This window comes from Meriones unguiculatus, chromosome 1 (genome assembly GCF_030254825.1).
Source record: "Meriones unguiculatus strain TT.TT164.6M chromosome 1, Bangor_MerUng_6.1, whole genome shotgun sequence".
In the NCBI taxonomy this organism is placed as follows: domain Eukaryota; kingdom Metazoa; phylum Chordata; class Mammalia; order Rodentia; family Muridae; genus Meriones; species Meriones unguiculatus.
The window spans coordinates 39382242-39404163 of record NC_083349.1 but is presented as its reverse complement, the minus strand read 5'-3'; the positions used below and the strand labels follow the sequence as shown (position 1 = coordinate 39404163).

The 21922-nt window shown below is 40.1% G+C and overlaps 1 protein-coding gene across 19 annotated transcripts in view; it reads right to left on the bottom strand.

Annotated features, from left to right (window-relative positions):
- The window catches only part of Trpm3 (transient receptor potential cation channel subfamily M member 3), a 539859-nt gene that overhangs the window by 206027 nt on the left and 311910 nt on the right, over window positions 1–21922 (bottom strand). For 11 of the 19 annotated variants that reach the window (XM_060387559.1, XM_060387459.1, XM_060387502.1 and 8 more), the window contains exon 7: window positions 19475–19549. The exons of the other annotated variants lie outside the window; for them this stretch is intronic. In XM_060387559.1, coding sequence (XP_060243542.1) covers window positions 19475–19549 — 75 coding nt within the window. The remainder of the gene's footprint in view (window positions 1–19474; window positions 19550–21922) is intronic. 19 annotated transcript variants of the gene reach the window in all.

Genomic DNA, 21922 nt, shown 5'->3' with positions numbered 1-21922 from the left:
AGAAGGATTTGTTCACATTAACATTCTGGTTCCATGTCAAGACTGTCATGTAGGATCTAAAGTACTTATGAGTCTAAGGAGTCATTTATTTTCTGTTGAAAGATGGTCTATATTTACACGTGGGTGGGGCCCACAAGATTGATCTTGACCTAAAGTCTCAATGGCCACAGGCCACAAGCTTATGTCATTCATAAAAGGGGTTCCTGCTCCTTGCATGAGATGACTTTCTAAAGATAGTGCCCTGTTCAAGACCAAGTCTGTCACTGGTCAGGGACCAAGCAAAGTCCATGGCAAAAAAAAAGAACACAATTAAGTTTTGGCTTTGTTAGCTCCAGGTATATGTGATTCTTAGTGTTTTAAAAGTTCACATGGAGGAAGAATGTGTTTTAAAATACTGTACAGTATCGGAATTTATCTGTATGCTCTATGTTGCACAGATTTAAGTTTGCATAATTATAATTAAGAAGTTTCACTCATCCACTAACTCAAACAGGCTGGGATTTGTTTCAGCAGTTGAATCTGCTGATAAAAACATGATCACCATCTCTTATTTTTAAATGATATATGAGTGTCCAGCAAACCAAGTAATCCCCTGAATAATTGCAATTTTCAACAGAATCTCCCACACATTTGAGGGGCATTAACAATTACTGTAGTGATGGAACCTAAACAGCGTCATAGCTTATTTTCACATTAGATTCTCAGTACCTGTAACTAGATATGATGTTTCTTCTGTGATCTGCAAAGTGTAAAATAGATGTAAGAAAATTAAACAAAACTATAATCAGAGCCAATGAGGTGGCTCAGTGGGTACATTTGATTTCAGGAACTCACATGTTAGAAGGAGAAAACTGAACTCCAAAAGTTGTATACACACATGCACACACACACACATGTAACTTAAAAAATGTTGATTGCTGGTTTCTAACTAAAACAAAACAAAACAAAACAAAATAAAACAAAAAACCACCAAAAACTATTCTCTTTATCTCTAGGCTTGAGGTATTGCTTATGTTTTCCTGCCATATATAAATAAATATTCAGGTACAATTATGAAAATGTTATATGCAAAGTTGATACTACAGTAAAACTTTTTTTTTTTCAAAGTGAAACACTAGGGATATCTGAGGTACTACAAAGAAAAGTGAGCCCAGAAAATATTGAGGAATGTTGTAAGAAAAATGCATCTTGTTTTAAGGAGTGTCTTCTTTGGTCTTCTATGGAAACAGGGGTATCAGATATTGCCTTAGTTTTTGGAAGTAGTATAGGGAGTCCATTCAAGAGACTATATCAACAACTGTACTGTGTCTGACCTTCCCTGGGAATGTGTCATAAGGTCAAGTATGTTTAGTGAATTGTGATGAAATTCCAAGTTGACAAATGAAAAACTCAATACAGATCAATCCTCTGTTCTGTTATTACAACACAATTTTCTTGAAATAATTCTATACTAAAATTGATGCTTAGGAAAACATTTGGAAGTATATTGCCACACAAACTATTAAGCAGTTAAAATAAAACCACATGTAACAAGATGTTTCATTATTAAATACTAATGGGTTTTTAGTTGGAAGAAAATTCCTTGAGAGATGGCCAGGGTCTGTCTTTGAGTTTGGAACTATGCAGTCTGTGTGTTTAACTTACTTTATGACTGAGTAGGAAGTAAACTGGCATGGACTTTGTCAATGTCCTTTTTTGCCACTCTGAACTATAAGAACCCTTGTGTTGGATTTTCATTTAAAGGAGACCATCCACAGACAACCACTCCATGTTTAAAGTCACAATCAATCCACTGGAATATGTATTTCATAAATTTATCTTGATATGTGACACCTCAGATCTGGCCAGAGATAAGGGCTTGTCAGGATACAAAGATAGAGGACTTGGATTGATGTGTCTTACCAAGACACTGATAAAAACCAAAAACTAACAAAGCATAGCATTTCTTATCTTTTGGACAGAGAACATAAAATCTATAACTATCACAAATTCTGTTTTCTATTTGTTCTACTACTGTTACACTAAGCTATTTGGGGCATTATTTATGCTTCAGATATTTGCATAGGAATTCTATCCTAGCTCCTACGGGGTACCATTCATTTAGATATGGTCTTCTTTGTTTGCTTGTTTTTGTTTTTGTTTTGTTTTGTCTTAGTTTTTGCTTTTGTTTTATTTTGTTTTGACTTTTTTCCAAAGTAGGGTTTTTCTCTATAGCCTTGGATGCCCTCGAGTCAAATTGTAGACCAGGCTGACCCTGAACTCACAGAGATCTGCCTGCCTCTGCCTCCTCGAGTGCTGGGATTACAGACGTGCACCACAGCACCTGGCTAGGTATGGTCTTCTTAACTCTGTTTTTTTTTTTTTTATGTCTAGTAGAGGCCAAAGGATAGATTGCTGGAGAGACTTGATGGGTAAGCTGAAGAGGAAATCTGGTCAGCCAGCTCAAGAAGCTCTGTGTAGGGTCCAAAATGGTCATCGCCTTAATGGAAAACCACTCTGTATATAACACTGCAGGCAGAGGAGGTCTTGCTTGACTTCCTTTAAGACCAGTTGGACACTTGCTCTGCACTAGGCCAAATCTACCACCTTGGTATTCATGTGACTGACGCAAATGACTGGCAAGTGGGCTGCAGGGGCAAGCAGACATGGGACGTGAAGCTTCCATTAATAGTGGCTGTGGTGGATGCAGTCATTATGGAGGAGAGAGATGGTACCGACCAAGTGAGACAGCTAAGGGGAAGGTGGGCATATGATTAAGCAGGCTGCAGGAAGAACAGGCAATAGTGTCTCAACCCTCCCCATAGACATTTCTTTCTCACATTGCTTTCTCTTTCTCCTGTTTCTACTCTATGGTAGAGTATTCACTCACTCACTCATTCATTCATTCATTCATTCATCCATCTATTCATCTTTAACTACTCTGCTACTCTCTTCAGAGTAGTTCGGGGGCATTTCTAAGCATAGAAACCTAACAGGGAATTTATAATTGTACTTGCAAGTTATTTTTGTGAGAGAAATTTATGGTAGAGTTGTGGGATTTTTCTTTGAGGTGGAGTTGTAAAAAGAAAAGCCAAGGTCAATGTTGGGTGTTAAGCTCTTGTCTCTGCTGGTATGAAGTTGGGCTTGTGTTGGAGCCCAATGGAGGATCAGGTGGGAAACCCATGTAATGGTCACAGTTTGCTGATGGACCTCTCTCCCTGAAAGGGGGGAGTCACCCTCGTGCACCTCAAGAATAGTCACCCTCACAATATAGGTGAGAGGGGGTTTTGATCCAATTTCTTTGTAGTAGTTAGTCAAAGAGCACCACGTATGGAAATCTAATCATAAGGGTAGGGTCCCCATACCCTCTGCTGATAGACTTAGTGGTTCTGTAGAGAGTGAGGCCTATATCTATTTATGCTTTATCATATCATGATGTTCCCTGCATAGCAAAGTCTTTCCGGGCTTGGGTCTTGCTTTGATTTCAGTAGCTTTCCTGGGGGGTGGTAATATTGTTTCACCTGCGTTCCATTTTTACTTCATACTCTGCAAGTCTCATTTGACTCACTTGGGGGGGCACTTTTTTAAATGCATTTTTTTTAAATGCCCTCAGGGGACCCTGTCTAGAACTGGATAGAATCTGCCAATTTCTTGTTTGCATTTCCATGATGGACAGTCTTACCCTCTATCCCTCTATCTTGGGCTTCCCATATGTTTCCATTTTCTTTCACTGATGCTCAGTGTGTATGTCTGTTTCTAGTCTATCCCTGCCCTAGCCACCACTTCTAGACATACTGTCAGTATGGCTAGACTTCATGTGGCACACTAGTCCTACTTAATTGTCCTACAAGGTGAGAAGGTAACTTGATGCACATAGATGTACTAAAATATATATTTTGGTATTTTGCACAGTATGCAGCACACAGCATAGGTAGGTCTCTGATTCATGAGATCATTGGGATGGTAAGGGAGTTATTATTTATAAAGCACTTAGAACAGAGCTTGGCACTCAGTAAGAGCTTTCTGGTTAAACAAACGTAAATATAAAGATGCTTATTTCTATTTATTAAGCTTATAAAAGGTTTCTTCTTTAAATCTATAAATGATTCATAGGTAGAAGAAAATGAATACAATTGTATGTTTAAGCCAAACAGATGTCCTGACAATGCAATACTCTAAAACATGCTTCTCTGAAGTTTGGCTAGTCTCCTGTGCAGACCAGCAAAATGCTGAGAAAGCCAAACACATTTATTGTGTGTCCAGATCCCTAAAACCTTCTGGTTTGAGGTAAATGACCTTTTAAATTAGATTAATTTTTTAACTAGTTCTCAAATACTTCTTAGTGTATTAGTTTATTAAATTTTCTGAGTGTTGTGGATTGAAAAAATAAATGTAAATACCAAATAATAAAACCAATAAACCAAATCCAAGTATTTTATATGCTTTCAAACTTAGTTAGCTTTTGACTTAATGGAAAAAGTTACTCCCTTATGGCCTGACAGTTTTGATTTGAAATATTCTGCTATTAATGTTAGGGTCCTCCCAGGTCATACAAGTGGCATTGCTATGAATCTCAATGGGAAGGGACATCTGGTCCCATGGGCTGTAAAGCGGGTATTACTTTCACAGAAGAAAAAAGCTGGCATAATTTTCTTTGGGATCATTGTTTGAAGACTGAATGTTTTAATGTAATTGATCTAAGTTGACAAGAAAATCCATCCAAACAAAGCTATAGTCTTTGTCTCTGCACTGTTCAAAACCCACATTAAAAGGCTGACACCGCCTTCTCAAATGTGGGGTAACCCAAGAAGTTTGAGCTCATTATACTTTAAAATATTTTACCAACACTCTACAAACACTTTACAAATATGCCAGAATCCAAACACACAAATCCACACCAATAGCTGTACTTTGTGGCAAATGAATAAAGAGTACAACAATTAAGGCACCTGGGGGGTTGTGAATCCAAAGACCTGGGCTGTGATGCAGGGGAGAGCTGACCTAGAGAGAGATGGCAAACATGGGGGAGGTGTGACTGCCAACGGTCATCTTCAAATTGTTATTATTATTATTGTTGTTTTGCTTTGCATCTGTTAAGGAAGTTACTTTTAAGAATTCTTCCTTCAACAAATGCTTTTTGATATCCTACCTCTTTCTATGAGAAATTTATCTTTCTGTTTCCAGGAATAAAGATAAGTCTTCTTTAGTTTCTTTCCCTTCACCACTAGGCAAAATTAAGCATTTGCTGTGTTGTTTTATAACTTAAAAAGAAAGTTCCCTCATGACTATAAATTTATCAATCAGCCACAGGAGTCTAAAGACAAAGGCTCTCATAGCCCCTTCTTTGCCTCTTTTGGAATTTTATCTCCTTAGTTATGTATTACGTCCTCTCTTTTTCCCTACCTGGCAGATTTATGTTAGTAATTCAAACATATCACACAATGTTCTCCATTTAGTAGTCAACCACTTAAATTTGGGATACAGAAGATCAGGAAGGCAGAGTGCTAAATGACTCCTCCAGTTCTCTCTTGATGTACAATGACAATGTAAAAATTACATATTATGTAACAGGAGTAATTTTTCCTTAGTTATCTGAGAAATGATCCATTGCCCCCAAATCAGAAATGCAAATGCCTCAAGTCTGTGTTCACTGGTTTTCCTGGGAACTGTTGAAGACCGTTTTGGTAACTTTCAGGCCTTTGTGTAAGTCTTTATGTAACAGCCAGCCATTATTCATCACTATCATCTTTCTTTAAAAATCTAGTGGGTTTTCACCACTTATCGGAAAAGAAAGCTAATGTTTTCTGTATGGTATATAAGGCTCCTCTTCTCCCAGACACAGCTCACATCTGTATCTTCATCTTTCTCAGAGTTCTCTTTTTACAGAGCATCCTCAGGGTCTTCCATATAGGATTATTTTTAAGCTTCTCTTCCACCCTAGACCTCATAGGGGAGTTGCTCTTCTCCAAACTGTCTTCAGGAGGAGGCATTTTAACTAAGCAGTTCTATAGTAGACTTTCTCTATCACTGGTAAATCTGAAAAGAATATCTGAGTTTGGTCAGCCAAGCCTGATACCTTTCCTCCTCCTTGCATGCATGGAATTAGGATGGGGTGGGCTAGGAACTCACAGGTCTTCCAGAGACCCTGCCCAGGAGATGAGTATGAGGTGCAGGGGTACAGTATGGGAGAGGATTCTGATCAACTCTGGGATTCATCCATCATATTTGGCCAATGGCCCTAAAGCCACATTCTTCCACTTTTCCCTATAGGCAATAAAAGTGGTATTTTGGGTTCTGTACCTTTACAACATTTATTTCTTACACTGTTTGGAACTTGGATAAAGAAGAGAGGCACTTTATTTCATACTCCCTATCCTCTGACTCCAATTCATTTGTCCAAATCTGCTTCAAATGTTATCAGTTCTTAAGCTCTACCCAAACCCTCTAGCAGTATTAATTTTCTGTGCCTTTGTGGTCCCATTGTTCATTAAAAAAAAAAAAGTCTTTGGGCACTTACTGCCTTGATTTAATGAAAGTTTTTCCCCTCTAAATTGTAAGCTTCTTTCACAGTGCTTCCCATCACTCATCTTAACATTCTGGCTCTAAACTGCTTCATACTCAGAAGGTAGTTCAAATAAATGCTTGTAACATGAAACAAAATATAAAATGCATAACACTTTGGGACAATGAGAGTTGCAAAAAGATTATAACACCTCAACGCAACTGAGGTATCCTGCTAAAAGTACAGATGACCACCCTTTAGGTGGCCCTGTGCTTTATTATCTCAGATCTCTACTGCTGGCCTTCAGCAGTGGTCAGAGAGCTGCTGAAGGAGCTGGGTGGATGCTCCTCCTCTACCTGCCCATCAGGATTATCCTTGTGGTTGTAATAAAGGGTTGTCTTACACTAAGGAGATCATTTGATTTACCCTTCAACCAGAGCACAATTTGCAAGTAGTGTATGTGTTCTCGCTGATAATCATTTCGGCATAGCAGCTCCAAACTCGAGCAGCTTAATCCTGGGAAAACCATCATGTACATGTTGCTGGCAGTTCTTAAAAGCAGACAGCAATTTGACGTGCTTAAAAGAGACCCTGGGTTTGTTCACTGTTGATCACCCTGTTTCATGGGTTTCTTTTCCTGTTCCTTCTCAACCACAGCTGTTCATTATCAGAGCTCTTCTCCTATCTACGTGAGAGAAGATGACACTCCAGAGAAAGATCCGATGATTAAGCAAAGGAACACAGCAACAGTACACAGGCACCTGTGGTAATCACTTAGTGGAACAATATCAGTTGAAAATTTTTCTCATGGTCTAGCATCACCCTTGGTTATGCCAGAGATAAATCCTGGCCACATCTCTTCTGGAGATGAATGCTGTATCACACTCTTGTTTAAACTCATCCGGTAAAATGAGGAAAAGTTGGGAGACAGTTATAGCCCAGAGGTATGCAGTAGCTTCTCCGAGTCCTTAATCATGGAGTATTTAATTTTATTACCTCCAGGCAATGCTGGAGCTGCTGGTCCAGGGACAGCACTTTGAGAGCCAGTGGCTTAGCTGCAGGGGTAGGTGACAAAACAAAATAACTGACATCTAAAATGTGCCCCACTCAAGCAAATAAAAGTCATGGGGTGAGACTGAAATGCCCATCCACAATCTTTGCAGGCTGAATGGATTCTGCTGAAGGACTCCACTTTGTGATTGTGGCACAGAACAACCCAGTGATATTTTATTAAGAACAACATGTATGTTGTAGTAAATCTTTATTTATAAAAATAGATGAAGTGATGGATTTGGCTCCTGGGCTGCAGTTTGCCCACCGTTGGGTCTAGATAATTCATAGAAGGAAAAAAATCTGATAGCTCTTTTATGTTGAGTGTGCAATAGTAAATGACTGAATTGGAAAAATGGATGAGTAAGCACAGTATTGACACACATCCAGCTGTATCAGTGGCATACTGCATTCTTTGGCAGATGAATTCCTTAGCAATTCAGGCCCTGAAGGCAGCTCCTTGGGACTGTATCGAAATCCCCTCCCCCATCCCAATAGGAATTTCACTGAGAGTGAAAATTTCTCACTTATATCCGCTTTTTTTTTTTTTTTGCTTGTTGGTTTGTTTATAAGTAAAGAATATACTTACTAATGTATTTTTGTTATTTAGGAAAATTTATTTTATTATTTAGGAGAATTATTTGAAGTTCTGATTTAGATTTTGTTTTCCACTCGTTTTTTCCCTCTCCTCATTTCACAAAGAGTCATTCAGGTGCGTTTCTTCCTGTAGCCCAGAGTGAGGTGCCAAGCCTCCGACCCAGAGCAGAGCCCTTAGTTGCCAGTCCAGAGAGGCGTGCACAGCCTCTGGCCCAGAAGGGGACACACACTGCCAGCCCAGATCAGAGCTCAGAGCCTCCAGACCAGAGCAGCGCCCTCAACCGCCATTCTGGACCAGGGTGCACAGCCTTGGGACCAGAGCGGCGCCCCCAGCTGCCATCTCAAACTTGGGCGCACAATCTTCTGGTCCAGAGCGGATCACTCAGCCTCTGGCCCAGAGACTTGCTGGGCGCTCCTCTCACCTTTCCAGACACCTTCCCTACCCCTGTGCCCCATGGTACCAGACTGAGTTTCTCTGTTGGGAGAAAACCCCACAGCTAGGGAATCAGCAGGTTCTTTAAGAGGGCTGTACCTGGAAAACTGTAACAACAGCAGCAGCTCACTAAATACAGAACGAGAAACCCAGCACTGGGGCAGCTGTCTTGAGGACTTATGTGGGTGAGAGGAGAGCCCCCATGACTAACAAAGACAACAGCTACTACTCAGGTCTACACGCCTGAGGTGAGCAGTGTCAATTCCTGAGAAACACTGGCCATACAATGACCATACCCAAAAAGCAGAGGAGGCTTCCTTCAGGAAAAATCATCTTCCTGCCAAAGGGATTCTCCCTACCTCAGGATTCTTGGAAGCACCAGAAACTAACAGCCAACACACCTAAAACAGCCCAATGGGTAGAGGTCAGCGTAAAAGCTCAACCAACAAAAGACAGAGCAATATGGCATCTCCAGAACCCAGCCATCCAGGGGCGAGCAGCTTTGGACACCCCAGCATAATTGAAATTCGAGAAGATGACCTTACATCTATGCTGATGAAGAGGATAGTAGAGGAAACAAATAAAATACATAAAGAATTAGAGGAAGATAAAATCAAACAGAAGTTAAAGACAAGCAGATCATGGCCATCTTGGGAAGAAATATGGGAAGATGCAGCCAAATAGTTTGTGGCCTTCAGAGAAGAAATAATTAAATCTCTAAAAGAAATAAAAGAAACAGAGTTGAAGGAACTAAAAGAAAAACAGGAAAATACAATCAGACAGGTGAAGGAAATAAAACAACTCAAGATCTGAAGATAGAATTGAAAAAATTAAAGAAAACACAAATGGAGGAAATCATGGAGAGGAAGAATTTAGGGAAGAAAACAGGAACTACAGAGGTAAGCATAACCAACAGACTACAAGAGATGGAAGAATCTCAGGTGTAGAAGATACAATGGAAGAAATCGATGTATCCATCAAAGAAAATGTTAAATCCAAAAAATTCCTGACACAGACCATCCAAGAAATCCAAAACAATATGAAAAGACAAAACCTAAGAATAATAGGAATAGAGGAAAAAGAAGATTCCCTGCTTCAAGGCCCAGAAAATATCTTCAACAAAATCATAGAAGAAAATTTCCCTAACTTAAAGGAGAGGCCTATAAGATTACAAGAGGCCTACAGAACACCTAATAAATTAGACCAGAAAATAAAATTCTCTTGCCACATAATAATCAAAACAGTAAGTATACAAAACAAAGAAAAAATACTAAAAGCTGCAAGGGACTGATATACTCAGACCCTAAGAGAACACAGATGTCAGCCCAGGCTACTATACCCTGAAAAACTCTTAGTCCTTATAGACAGAGAAAACAAGATATTCAATGACAAAAACAAATTTCAACAATACCTACACACAAATCCAGCATTACAGAAGACACTGGAAGGGAAAATACAACCCAAGAAAATTAGCTACTTTTAAGAAAACACAGGAAATAATTAACCTTACTACAGTAAAACAAAAAGTAACCAAGCACACAATATTATGACAACAGCCAACACCAAATCAAAGGATCTAATATCCACTGGTCATTAATCTCTCTCAACATCAATGGACTCAACTCTCCAATAAAAAGACACAGATTAACAGAATGGATACGTAAACAAGACCCAACAATATGTTGCATACAAGAAACACACCTAAGTCACAAAGATAGACATTACTTGAGAGTAAAGGGTTGGAAGATGGTTTTCCAAGCAAATGGACCCAAGAAGCAAGCAGGAGTAGCTATTCTAATATCTGATAAAATAGACTTTCAACCAAAATTAATCAAAAGAGATGGGGAAGGACACTTCATACTCACCAAAGGAAAACACCAAGAAGACACCACAATTCTGAAGATATATGCTCCAAACACAAGAGCACCCACATTTGTAAAAGAAACATTAATAAAACTGAAACCACACATAGATCCTCACACATTAATAGTGGGAGACTTCAACACCCCACTTTCAACAAAGGACAGGTCAACAAGCCAGAAGTTAAACAAAGAAACAATGACTCTAACAGAGGTCATGAATCAAATGGACCTAACAGATGTCTACAGAACCTTTCACCCAAACACAAAAGAATTTACCTTCTTCTCAGCACCTCATGGAACCTTCTCCAAATAGACCACATAGTTGGTCACAAAACAAGTCTCAACAGATACAAAAAGATTGAAATAATCCCATGCATCCTATCTGACCACCATGGACTAAAACTGGATCTCAATGACACCAGAAATAACAAAAAGCCTACACACACATGGAAATTAAACAACTTGCTACTCAATGACAGTTGGGTCAGGAAAGAAATAAAGAAAGAAATCAAAGTATTCCTAGAATTCAATGAAAATGAAGGCACAACATATCCAAACTCATGGGACACAATGAAAGCAGTGCTAAGAGGAAAGTTCATAGCACTAAGTGCCTACAAGAAGAAATTCGAAACCTCTCATGCCAGCGACTTAATGGCTCACCTAAAAGCCCTAGAAAAAAATGAAGCAGACACACCAAAAAGGAGTAGATGGCTGGGAATAATCAAACTCAGGGCTGAAATCAATAAATTAGAAACAAATAAAACAATTCAAAGAATCAATGAAACCAAGAGCTGGTTCTTTGAGAAAATCAACAAGCTAGACAAACCCTTAGCCAAACTAAATAAATGGCAAAGAGACACTATCCAAGTCAACAAAATCAGAAATGAAAAGGGGGACATAACAACAGACACTGAGGAAATCCAAACAATCATTAGAACTTACTTCAAAAGTCTATATGCCACAAAATTTGAAAATCTAAATGAAATGAACAATTTTCTTGATCGATTCCACTTACAAAAGCTGAATCAAGACCAGGTAAATAAATTAAATAGTCTTACATCTCCTAAGGAAATAGAAACGGTCATCAAAAGTCTCCATCCAAAAAAAAAAAAAAAAAAAAGCCCAGGACCAGATGGTTTCAGTACAGAATTCTACCAGACTTTCAAAAAAGAGCTAACTCCAATTCTCTTCAAACTATTCCACAAAATAGAAATGGAAGGAACACTACCAAACTCATTCTATGAAGCCACAGTCACCTTGGTACCTAAACCTCACAAAGACCCAACAAAAAAAGAGAATTTCAGGCCAATATCCCTATGAACATTGATGCAAAAATACTCAACAAAATACTTGCAAACTGAATCCAAGAACACATCAAAGATATCATCCACTATTACCAAGTAGGCTTCATCTTAGGTATGCAGGGGTGGTTCAATATACGGAAATCCATCAATATAATCCACCATATTAACAAACTGAAAGAAAAAAACACATGATAATCTCCCTACATGCTGAAAAAGCATTTGACAAAATCCAACATCCATTCATGTTTCAAGTCTTGGAGAGATCAGGGATACAAGGCATATATCTAAACATAGTAAAGGCAATATACAGTAAGCCTATAGCTAACATCAAACTAAACGGAGAGAAACTTAAAGCAATCCCACTGAAGTCAGGGGCAAGGCAAGGCTGCCCACTCTCACCATATCTCTTCAACATAGTTCTGGAAGTCCTTGCTAGAGCAATAAGACAGTTGAAGGAGATCAAGGGGATACAAATTGGAAAGGAAGAAATCAAAGTATCACTATTTGCAGATGATATGATAGGATACCTGAGTGACCCCAAAAATTCTTCCAGGGAACTCGTACAGCTGATTAAACACCTTCAGCAAAGTGGCAGGGTAAAAAATTAATTAAAAAAAATCAGTAGCACTCCTGTATACAAAAGACAAAAGGGCTGAGAAAGAAATTGAGGAAATAACACCCTTCACAGTAGCCACAAAAGACATAAAGTACCTTGGTATAACCCTAACCAAGCAAGTCAAAGACTTGTACGAAAAAAAACTGTAAGTCTCTGAAGAAAGAATTAGAAGAAGATATCAGAAGATGGAAACATCTCCCATGCTCATGGCTTGGCAGGATTAACGTAGTAAAAGTGGCCATCTTACCAAAAGCAATCTACAATTCAATGCAATTCCCATCAAATTATCAACACAATTCTTTACAGACCTGGAAAGAAAAATTCTCAACTTCATATGGAATAACAAACAAGAAACCCAGAATTGCTAAAACAATCCTCTACAATAAAAGATATTCTGGAGGTATCTCCATACCTGATCTCAAGCTGTATTATAGAACAACAGTAATAAAAACTACATGGTACTGTCATAGAAACAGACTGGTGGATCAATGGAACCAAATAGAAGATCCAGAAATAAACCCATAGTCTTATGGACACCTGATCTTTGACAAAGATGCCAAAACCATACAATGGAAAAAAAGGTAGCATCTTCAACAAATGATGCTGGTCTAACTGGATGTCTACATGTAGAAAAATGCAAATAGATCCATACCTATCACCCTGCACAAAACTAAAATCCAAGTGGATCAAAGACCTCAACATAAAACCAGACACATTAAATTGGTTAGAAGAAAAAGTGGGGAAGACTCTAGAACTCATTGGTACAGGAGACAACTTCCTGAACAGAACACCAACAGCACAGGTTCTAAGAGCAACAATCAATTAATTTGTCCTCATGAAACTGAAAAGCTTTTGTAAAGCAAAGGACACTGTCATCAAAACAAAACGACTGCCTACAGATTGGGAAAGAATCTTCACCAACCCTTTATCTGACAGAGGACTCATATCCAGTATATATAAAGAACTAAAGAAGCTGAAAAGCAGCAAACCAATTTATCCAGTTAAAAAATGGGGAACAGAGCTAAACAGAGCATTCTCGATAGAGGAATATCAAATGGCAGAGAAACACTTAAAGAAATGCTCACCGTCATTAGCCATCAGGGAAATGCAAATCAAAATGACCCTGAGATTTTACCTTACACCCATCAGAATGGCCAAGATCAAAACCTCAAATGACAACACATGCTGGAGAGGTTGTGGAGAAAGGGGAACCCTCCTCCACTGCTGGTGGGAATGTAAGCTGGTACAACCACTCTGGAAATCAATCTGGTGCTTTCTCAGACAACAAGGAATAGCGCTTCCTCAAGATCCAGCTATACCACTCCTAGGCATATATCCAAAAGATTCTCAAGTACACAATAAGGACATTTGCTCAACCATGTTTGTAGCAGCTTTATTTGTAATAGCCAGAAGCTGGAAACAACTCAGATGCCCCTCAACTGAAGAATGGATACAGATATTGTGGTACATCTACACAATGGAATATTACTCAGCAATGAAAAACAAGGAAAGTCATGAAATTTGCAGGTAAATGGTGGGATCTGGAAAGGAGCATCCTGAGTGAGCTATCCCAGAAGCAGAAAGACACACGGTATATACTCACTCATATAGACTTATAATATAGGATAAACCTACTAAAATCTGTACATCTAAAGAAACTAATCAAGAGGGAGGACTCTGGCTAAAATGCTCAATCCCCACTCCAAAAAGCAAAGAGGATGGACACCAGAAGAAGAAGAAAACAGGAAACAAGTTAGGAGCTTCCCACAGAGGGCCTCTGAAAGGATCTGCCCTGCAGACTATCAAAGCAGATGTTGAGACTTATGGCCAAACTTTGGGCAGAATGCAGGGAATTTTATGAAAGAAGTGGGAAATAATAGTAAGATCTGGAGAGGACAGGAGGTCCACAAGGAGAGCAACAGAACCAAAAAATTTGAGCACAGGGGTCTTTCCTGAGACTCATATGCAACCAAGTACCATGCATGGAGATAACCTAGAACCCCTGCACAGATGTAGCCCATGGCAGTTCAGTGTCCAAGTGGGTTCCATAGTAATGGAAACAAGGACTGCTTCTGATGTGAACTGATTGGCCTGCTCTTTGGTCACCTCCCCCTGAGGGGGCAGCAGCCTTAGCAGGCCACAGAGGAACACAATGCAGCCACTCCTGAGGAGACCTAACAGACTAGGATCAGAAGGAAGAAAAAGAAACCCTCCCCTACCAGTGGACTTGGGGAGGGGAGTGTGTGGAGAAGGGGGAGGAAGGGAGGGGTTGGGAGGGAAGGAGAGAGGGAACTAGAGGGGGGATACAAAGTAAATAAAGTATAATTAAAAATAAAAAAATGGAAAAAATAAAAGAGCAAACTTGAGTGAGGGAAGTTGAGAGCCCTTTTTCAATTTTCTAAGTTGTCTGTAAGCAGGAGAGAAAGTCGGGGAGTGTGTGGGGGTGCTATAGCTGTGATCCCCCAAATGAATGTATTAAAGTCTCACTCTCCAGGATGTACTAACTGGGATAGGCTGAAGTAAGAAGAAGTAGGGCCTACTAGAGGAGCTCTTTAGATCTTTCCAGGCTTACCATTCAAAGGGATTGTGGGAGCCTCATCTTCCTAGCCATGAAGTGAGTAGTTTGGCTTCATCATGACTCCTACAGTGATAGGAATCCCCTCGTAATGGGGCCCAGCACAACACAGCTAATCACGCAGGGACCGTGCACTCAAAGTTATGTCCAAGGAAAATTTCCTAAGTTGGCTTCCTCAGGTTTGTCGAACGGGGTCTTACTCTATAGCTCAGGATGTCTTCAGACTTGTGATCAACCTCTCTCAGCTTCCCAAGACTTGGAAGTACAGGCAAGCACTACCATGCCCAGCTCAAGTGCTTCTTAGAGTGATAGTAAGCTACAGAGCAAGGGATTGGGGGTAGTGGTGGGGCAGTAATATTTATAGCAAGTTTGAGTTTAACAAATTATATGAAGGGGGTGTTCTAGTTTATTTGAATTAAGGATAATGCAATTATGTGACATTTCCTATGTGTCTAAATTGATAAACAGCAATTCATGCTGTAGCAGTTCTTAGTATTTGACTAATGGGAACTTATAAACTAAGAGGGCAAAACAAATGCTGTTGTGTTTCAACAGGTCAGGATCTGAGGCTGGAAAACAAGGGTGCAGGGAGCTGCTGCCTCGATGTTTCACACAGGCATGCTGTGTTCGGTTTGGGCTTGCTTCACAGCCTCCCCCAGGATTTCATAACAAATCCTAATGTGCAGCACAGACGGCGCACACTTCCTGTGTTCTCCCTCTGGGTGGAAGAAATGTTGCTAATGAGGCAAGGCTCAGCTTGGATTTGTTTGATGACCAGGAAAGCTGACTCTTCAACCCTCACCCTCCCTGTTTTGGCAAAGGCACACCTATTCTTTTTTTTTTTTCTTCCCCACTCTGCTTTCTTCCAGCAGGGATTGCCCACATATGTGGATCCAGAGACGCCAAGGCTTGTTAGCGTCGTGCCTTCCCCTGCTGAGCTTTAGGACTTGAGTGTTTGCCTGCTGGGCTGCGGCATGGAGACCTTTGCCGAGCTTGGAAATCTGGCTTCCAGCGTGGAACAGGGACAGCCTGTTCGGTGAGGGGAAGAATGCTGTTTCATTTCAGCTAGGGGTGCCAAAGGAAAGTGTGTGCTGGTTGGGGGATCTGCTGCTTGCCTATTTGGCCATTATTAAAGCATGAAATCTCTTGTTTTCCTCATTTTTTAATGAGCTAATGAGCTGAGAGTTAAGGTTAAAACTTTTTTTTTAAACAATGACAGTTTCTTTCATGACACCAAGAACCTTATTTCTAGCCATTCTTCAGAACTATATGAATTACATTTTGCTTTTACATTCATTTGTTTCAATAGCTTGAAATGTTCTAAACAACTTTTTGCAGGGATTGAAAAATTATTAGCAAACTTCAAAACGGACTTTGGAGGCCCTGTGATGAATTCTTCAGATGTAACCATCTTAAGCAAATGAGAATGAGAGTCTCAATCCACGTTGCTTTGAGACCCCTAGGGAATGAGATACCATCTTTTCTCTAAATACATCTAACTGTGAGTTGATTATTCTGGCAGAAAAGCACCCACTCAGCACAACTTTTCTCATTTATTTTCTGTTTGCCTGACTTTCTAAAGTTTGCTGCACATGCTACCAAATGAATAGATACTAATCTAGACTGAAAAGGAGACATGGCTAATTATTACTTTGAGTAAGTGGAGAGAAGTCAGTAGATTTTTTTTTTCTGTATAAATAGGAATATTGAAGCTGTGATGGACTTGGATAATGCAATTTTTTTTGTAGATCTTTTAAACATATTAGTTTATTTGGAAATGGTGTAACAATATCACCATGGAATAGGGACACACTCAATTTTCCCAACTGAATATTCTGCACCGCTCATGGTACTCATGGTGATCTTTGCCTATTCATTTTCCCACTCAGTTTTCTTCTTTGAGTCTCTCTATTATATTGTTACATCATTTGTTTGTCCTCTCTAGACTAAGCCCTCGTATTGAACTTCAATGTCAAGCTAGAAACCAAAGCTGAAAATAAGTGTTTCTAGAAAAACTAATTGTTGCCATTTACAACAGTGATCTATCGGGCACCTGCTTGTGTGTGCCAAGGACTGCACTAATGTCTCAGGATGATAAAAACGGTTCAGACACAAGCTCTGCTTTCTACAGCCTCATGGTTTGCGGGTGATAGGCAACTGAGCAGAGACGGGGTACATGATCACTAACGAAGAAGAAGTACTACCATGGAGTTTTAGATAGTAAAGTGGGGATGTGAAACATGCGAAGAATGCAGGGCCATGAGGTTTATGGGGGGGGGTGCAGAGGGAAATATTTGGTTGGAAGGCAGATTCCTAGACTAGAGATTAAAAGACTATTGCCATTAATGATAGGAGAGGCAGAATTCCAGCAGGTATCAACAAGAGATAAAACATACCCAATGAGATAGATTAAATCAAGGAAACTATAAGCATCTTGGAATGAGTGGATCAGAATGTCCATGTGGCATTATGGGGAAAAAGAAACTAGAAAAGAAATGGAAATAATATGGAGGGCGTTTCACATAGCAATGAAACAAGAAAGGAACCAGGTCCTATCAGGAGGGTCCTGTTACCATGAAAATAATCTACTTTAACTGGATGGGCAGCAGAAAATTTTACTGATCTTGAGATCAAAAGTCTCAATTATTTCCCACCTAAATCTTTCTAATCTGCAAAGATTTTTCACCATTCGCCACTCCATGGAGAAGTGCCTAGGAGATCACATTTGAATGCTGGGCTGATCACCTGGTCAGATTTGCTTAAACAAACTGTCCCACCCCTGAACAAGAAATTCCAAAGTGAAAAAGTTCCTTTTCTCAAAAAGACAGGGATCCTAGTTTAATGGGAAAAGGGCCAGATGAGCAAGATGGGCAAACACCAAGAAATCATTTTTCTTAATTTTTTTTCTGTTCTCCAAAGTTTAGACTTCATTGTCTTAATTTCAAAGTAACATTTAATTAATAAGGATGGCTAATGTTTTACCCTCACAACCAACTTGGGCCAAGTCATTTCACCAAACAGAGAGAAGTCAGAGCTGAGATTTTTTTTTTTAAATACAAACCATTCTTTACATTTGTGGTTGTCTGTGTTTCTAATGCTGTGACCCTCTAATGCAGTTGCTCATGTCCTAGTGACCCCCAACCATAAAACTATTTTCATTGATACCTCACAACTGTAACTTTGCTACTGCTATGAATCATAATGTAGATATTTTTGGAGCTAGAAATTTGCCAAAGGGGTCGTGATCCACAGATTGAGAACTGTTGCTTTAGATGGAAGACTCTCTGAGAGGCAGAGGAAAATTTGAATAACACAGGCAGTTGAGAGCATTGGAAAAATGGCATAGTCATCATATTCCCCAGAAACTGCCCGTGACTTTGATATATATATAACTATGTGTAGTCTTGGTCTTTGGTTGAGACCGAAAAAATGCTGTGTGATTGAACTAAGCAGACCAGAGCATCCACAGAAGGCAGCAAGATGTTCTTGATCTAGATGCAACCTGCTCAGAGAAAGCTCAGTTTCCTTTACCAGTTACAGTTTGAACTTGGGGCTGAAAATCTGTGAGAGTCTAATTTACTCACTTCTTGAGTTTCCTGAGCAAAATTCTATCATGTTTAGGGTTGTTACCCCTGCATTGGGAAAGTAATGGGCTCAATGATGGAAATTTTCATGTTATGGTTATCCTAATGCATTTGATGATGGTGCAATGATCAAAAGATGCCAGTGATGACAATTGAACGTCCCTTTGCCTTCCCAGCCTCCTTCATATATTCTCAGGCATAGGATGACAAAGGGAAGTCCACGAGTCACATGAAGGGCTGTAGCCATGGTACACGGTCAGGAGCTCCTCTGCTTGCCTCCATCTGCCCCCTCTTAGCCACCCTCTCCATGTTGTTTCTCCAGCATCTTAGGCACTAGAGACCAGCATTCTCTCCCCCATGAATCCTGTTTGAGGACTCATTCAAAGCAATGCTTAACCAAGGCCTGAACAGAGTGTCCTTAAGCAGGTGCTGAATGAAACAGTGCCCTCAAGCTTTCAAAAGCAGCCAGGTTTTAGGAAGTCCCTTCTTAAGTGAGTCTAATGCTTTGCGTGTGGATGGAAGAGGTAGTAAAAGTTAGGGAATTACATCAGCCCAGGTGTGTACCCAGGTCCCAAGTAGGTAGAAATAAGATTATAGGTACAACCTGTCTGAGATATCATTTTATAACTGTGAAAAAAGCCATGTAATTTCCACCTTGGATGGATTTGTCAAGTATTAAAAGAGATAATATATATGATGATATCTTACATAGTATATGTGGAACTTGAATAAATGCTTCCTTCCTTTTATTCATATCTTAGAATGCTGCTATGATCTCCTAAATGGCATCTTCAGGGTGACAAGCAAAAAGGAATCAGTAAGCTCTGGTGGGGAGGGGTATCTTAGAAGAGATAAGCAGCAGTCAGGAGAGGGAAGTGGTTAGGAATTTTTAAAGGAAATGGTAGCGTCTATGGTTAATTTTCTTGGTTGGGGTTTGAGAGGAAATTCAAGGTTCTTATTAATTATACTTACCAATTGGGTCTAATTGGCAACTACCCCAAAATGAATAAAACAAGCGGGAGTCAAGAGAGAAAAACGGCAGGCATCCTGTCAAAAAACAAAAGCTTTGAAAGTTTCTACAGCCCAATGGCTGGATATACATTTCATTAAAGCAGATGAACCACCCAATTTGTATCAGTCTGTGTGTGTGAGAGACTGTATCTCACGCTGCACATGCAGAGCAGTGCAAAGTATCACACAGACATCTCAAAACCAAACAGGAGCAGATTCAAAGGTTCAACATCCCTTCTACTGGAGGAAGCATATTTTCTTTTCTTTTAGTTTAGGACATGTATGGGGCAGGGCAGGGAGATGAAGGGATTGAGATATATTATATTAAGTTTTTTTCCAGTGCTTAGCATTGGTGAAAGCCAGAAGTGTCGGTTGCCGGTGTATTGGATAGAATGATAATTATGACTCTCAATTCTGTGTCATCCAGGATAGGACAAGAACCAACTTCATACTTTTTTTTTTTTTTTGGACACATATCTTTTATTGTCAAACAATTGGCTAGGTGTGAATGAAAATATTAGCTGGTCACATGATAATCTACTTGATTTGTTACTAGACATGAACAATGCTATCTACTGAAGTTTTTCACTCTGCTCTATTCTCATTCTCTCATGGGCTATCCAGAGGGATGTCTGTATCCTCAGTGCCCTCTCTCTTGAGTCTTTAAGAGTCATCAAAGCATTTCAGTATGTTTGGTTTCCTCCTAAGCTGGCTTCTCTGCCTCCCACCTTGGAAAGACATTCAGTGGTAAGATAATGTCAGAGGAGTCAGTCACTGACCAAGTAAACCAGCTTTTGGTTAGATGGCTCGAACAGTTCCTGCTGTCAAATCTGAGCCAAAGGGAGCAAATCTGCATTTGCCTTCCTGATGCTTTTCCCCAGAACAGCATTTAGTGGAATTGCAGAACCTCACACTAGGACTTATGACCCCCAGATTTTTAGGATTCAGCTAGATTCCTAGAGAAACCCCAGTTAGAGGCAGTTGTTGGATTCAGGGGTTGGGAGGGGCAGCAGGTTGGTGAGAGGCACTGTGCTTGTTTCCATGGGTCATCACTGAGCCATTTCTCAGGTCCACCAGCTGATGGAGAGAGGAGAGAGGAGAGAGGAGAGAGGAGAGAGGAGAGAGGAGAGAGGAGAGAGGAGAGAGGAGAGAGGAGAGAGGAGAGAGGAGAGAGGAGAGAGGAGAGAGGAGAGAGGAGAGAGGAGAGAGGAGAGAGGAGAGAGGAGAGAGGAGAGAGGAGAGAGGAGAGAGGAGAGAGGAGAGAGGAGAGAGGAGAGAGGAGAGAGGAGAGGGAGGAGAAGAAGGTGCGGCATTCCCCTGGAAGCACAGGACATAGGGACACTCCCCTGGGATTCCCTACTGTTCACAAAATAACAATCTAAGAGTAACGTTGGTACATCTCCCAGGTGTCATAATCAGTGTGCTTCCGAGGACACAAATTCAGGCTGCAAGAACACACTGTGTGGGCTGTTCCACAATTGTGTATGGCAGTCAGACCACTGGCTAAATACTATAACCAAAGCTTCGATTGGCAACCATACAACCGCCCTTCAGACAGTTAGCATAAGTACTTGTGGCTGGAACAAAAAGAAATATTGAAATTAAATAAGTCCAGCTTCGATACATCCTTTCTGCAGAGTGAACCTCATGCTGATATTTTAGTTCATTCTTCCCTAGATATATAAAAATCCTCATGAAGGAAAAATCTCAAAGGATGCTGTATAAAGGATACAGGAAAGCGTGATAGCATGGCTAAAAACTGGAACACTAGGCAAAAGGACATTGATTGTGTTCTTGATTGTCTTGCTATTTTCTTAACTACCCCCAGGACACAGTAGAAAAGGTGATACATGAGGAGGAACAGCAGGATAAAGGACTAAATATTTCGTACTGAAACAAGACTGATTCTGCCGTGCTGGTGTATTTTGCTGAGGTACACAGAGAGGAATTTTTTTTTTTTTTTTTGTTTAGATATTTTTTGGTCTCTTCATTCTTTGGGGCCTTGTACCAAATATAGAACGATCCTCAAACTAAGACGGTGACAAGTTGCTGAAGAGGGACTGACAGGCTGTGTGTAGCTTGGGTTCAGGTAGTAGCTCTGTCAATTCAGGTGGAATGTTTGGGTTTTTCCAAGTGGCTTTTCTATACAGAGAATGAAAACGCTTAGCGAAAGGACATCTATGGCTCACCTATAAGTCTGTGCATACACAAATATACCCACACTGTATTATTTATGTTCTGATTCTATATTCTACTTCAGTTTCTCCCTGAGACTCTCTGTTAATAAAAGACACAATGAAGGTGGGCATGGTGGTGCACACCCATAATTCCATCACTCAGGGAGGCAGAGGCAGGCAGATCTCTGTAAGTTCGAGGCTGGCCTGGTCTACAAAGTGAGGCCAGGACAAC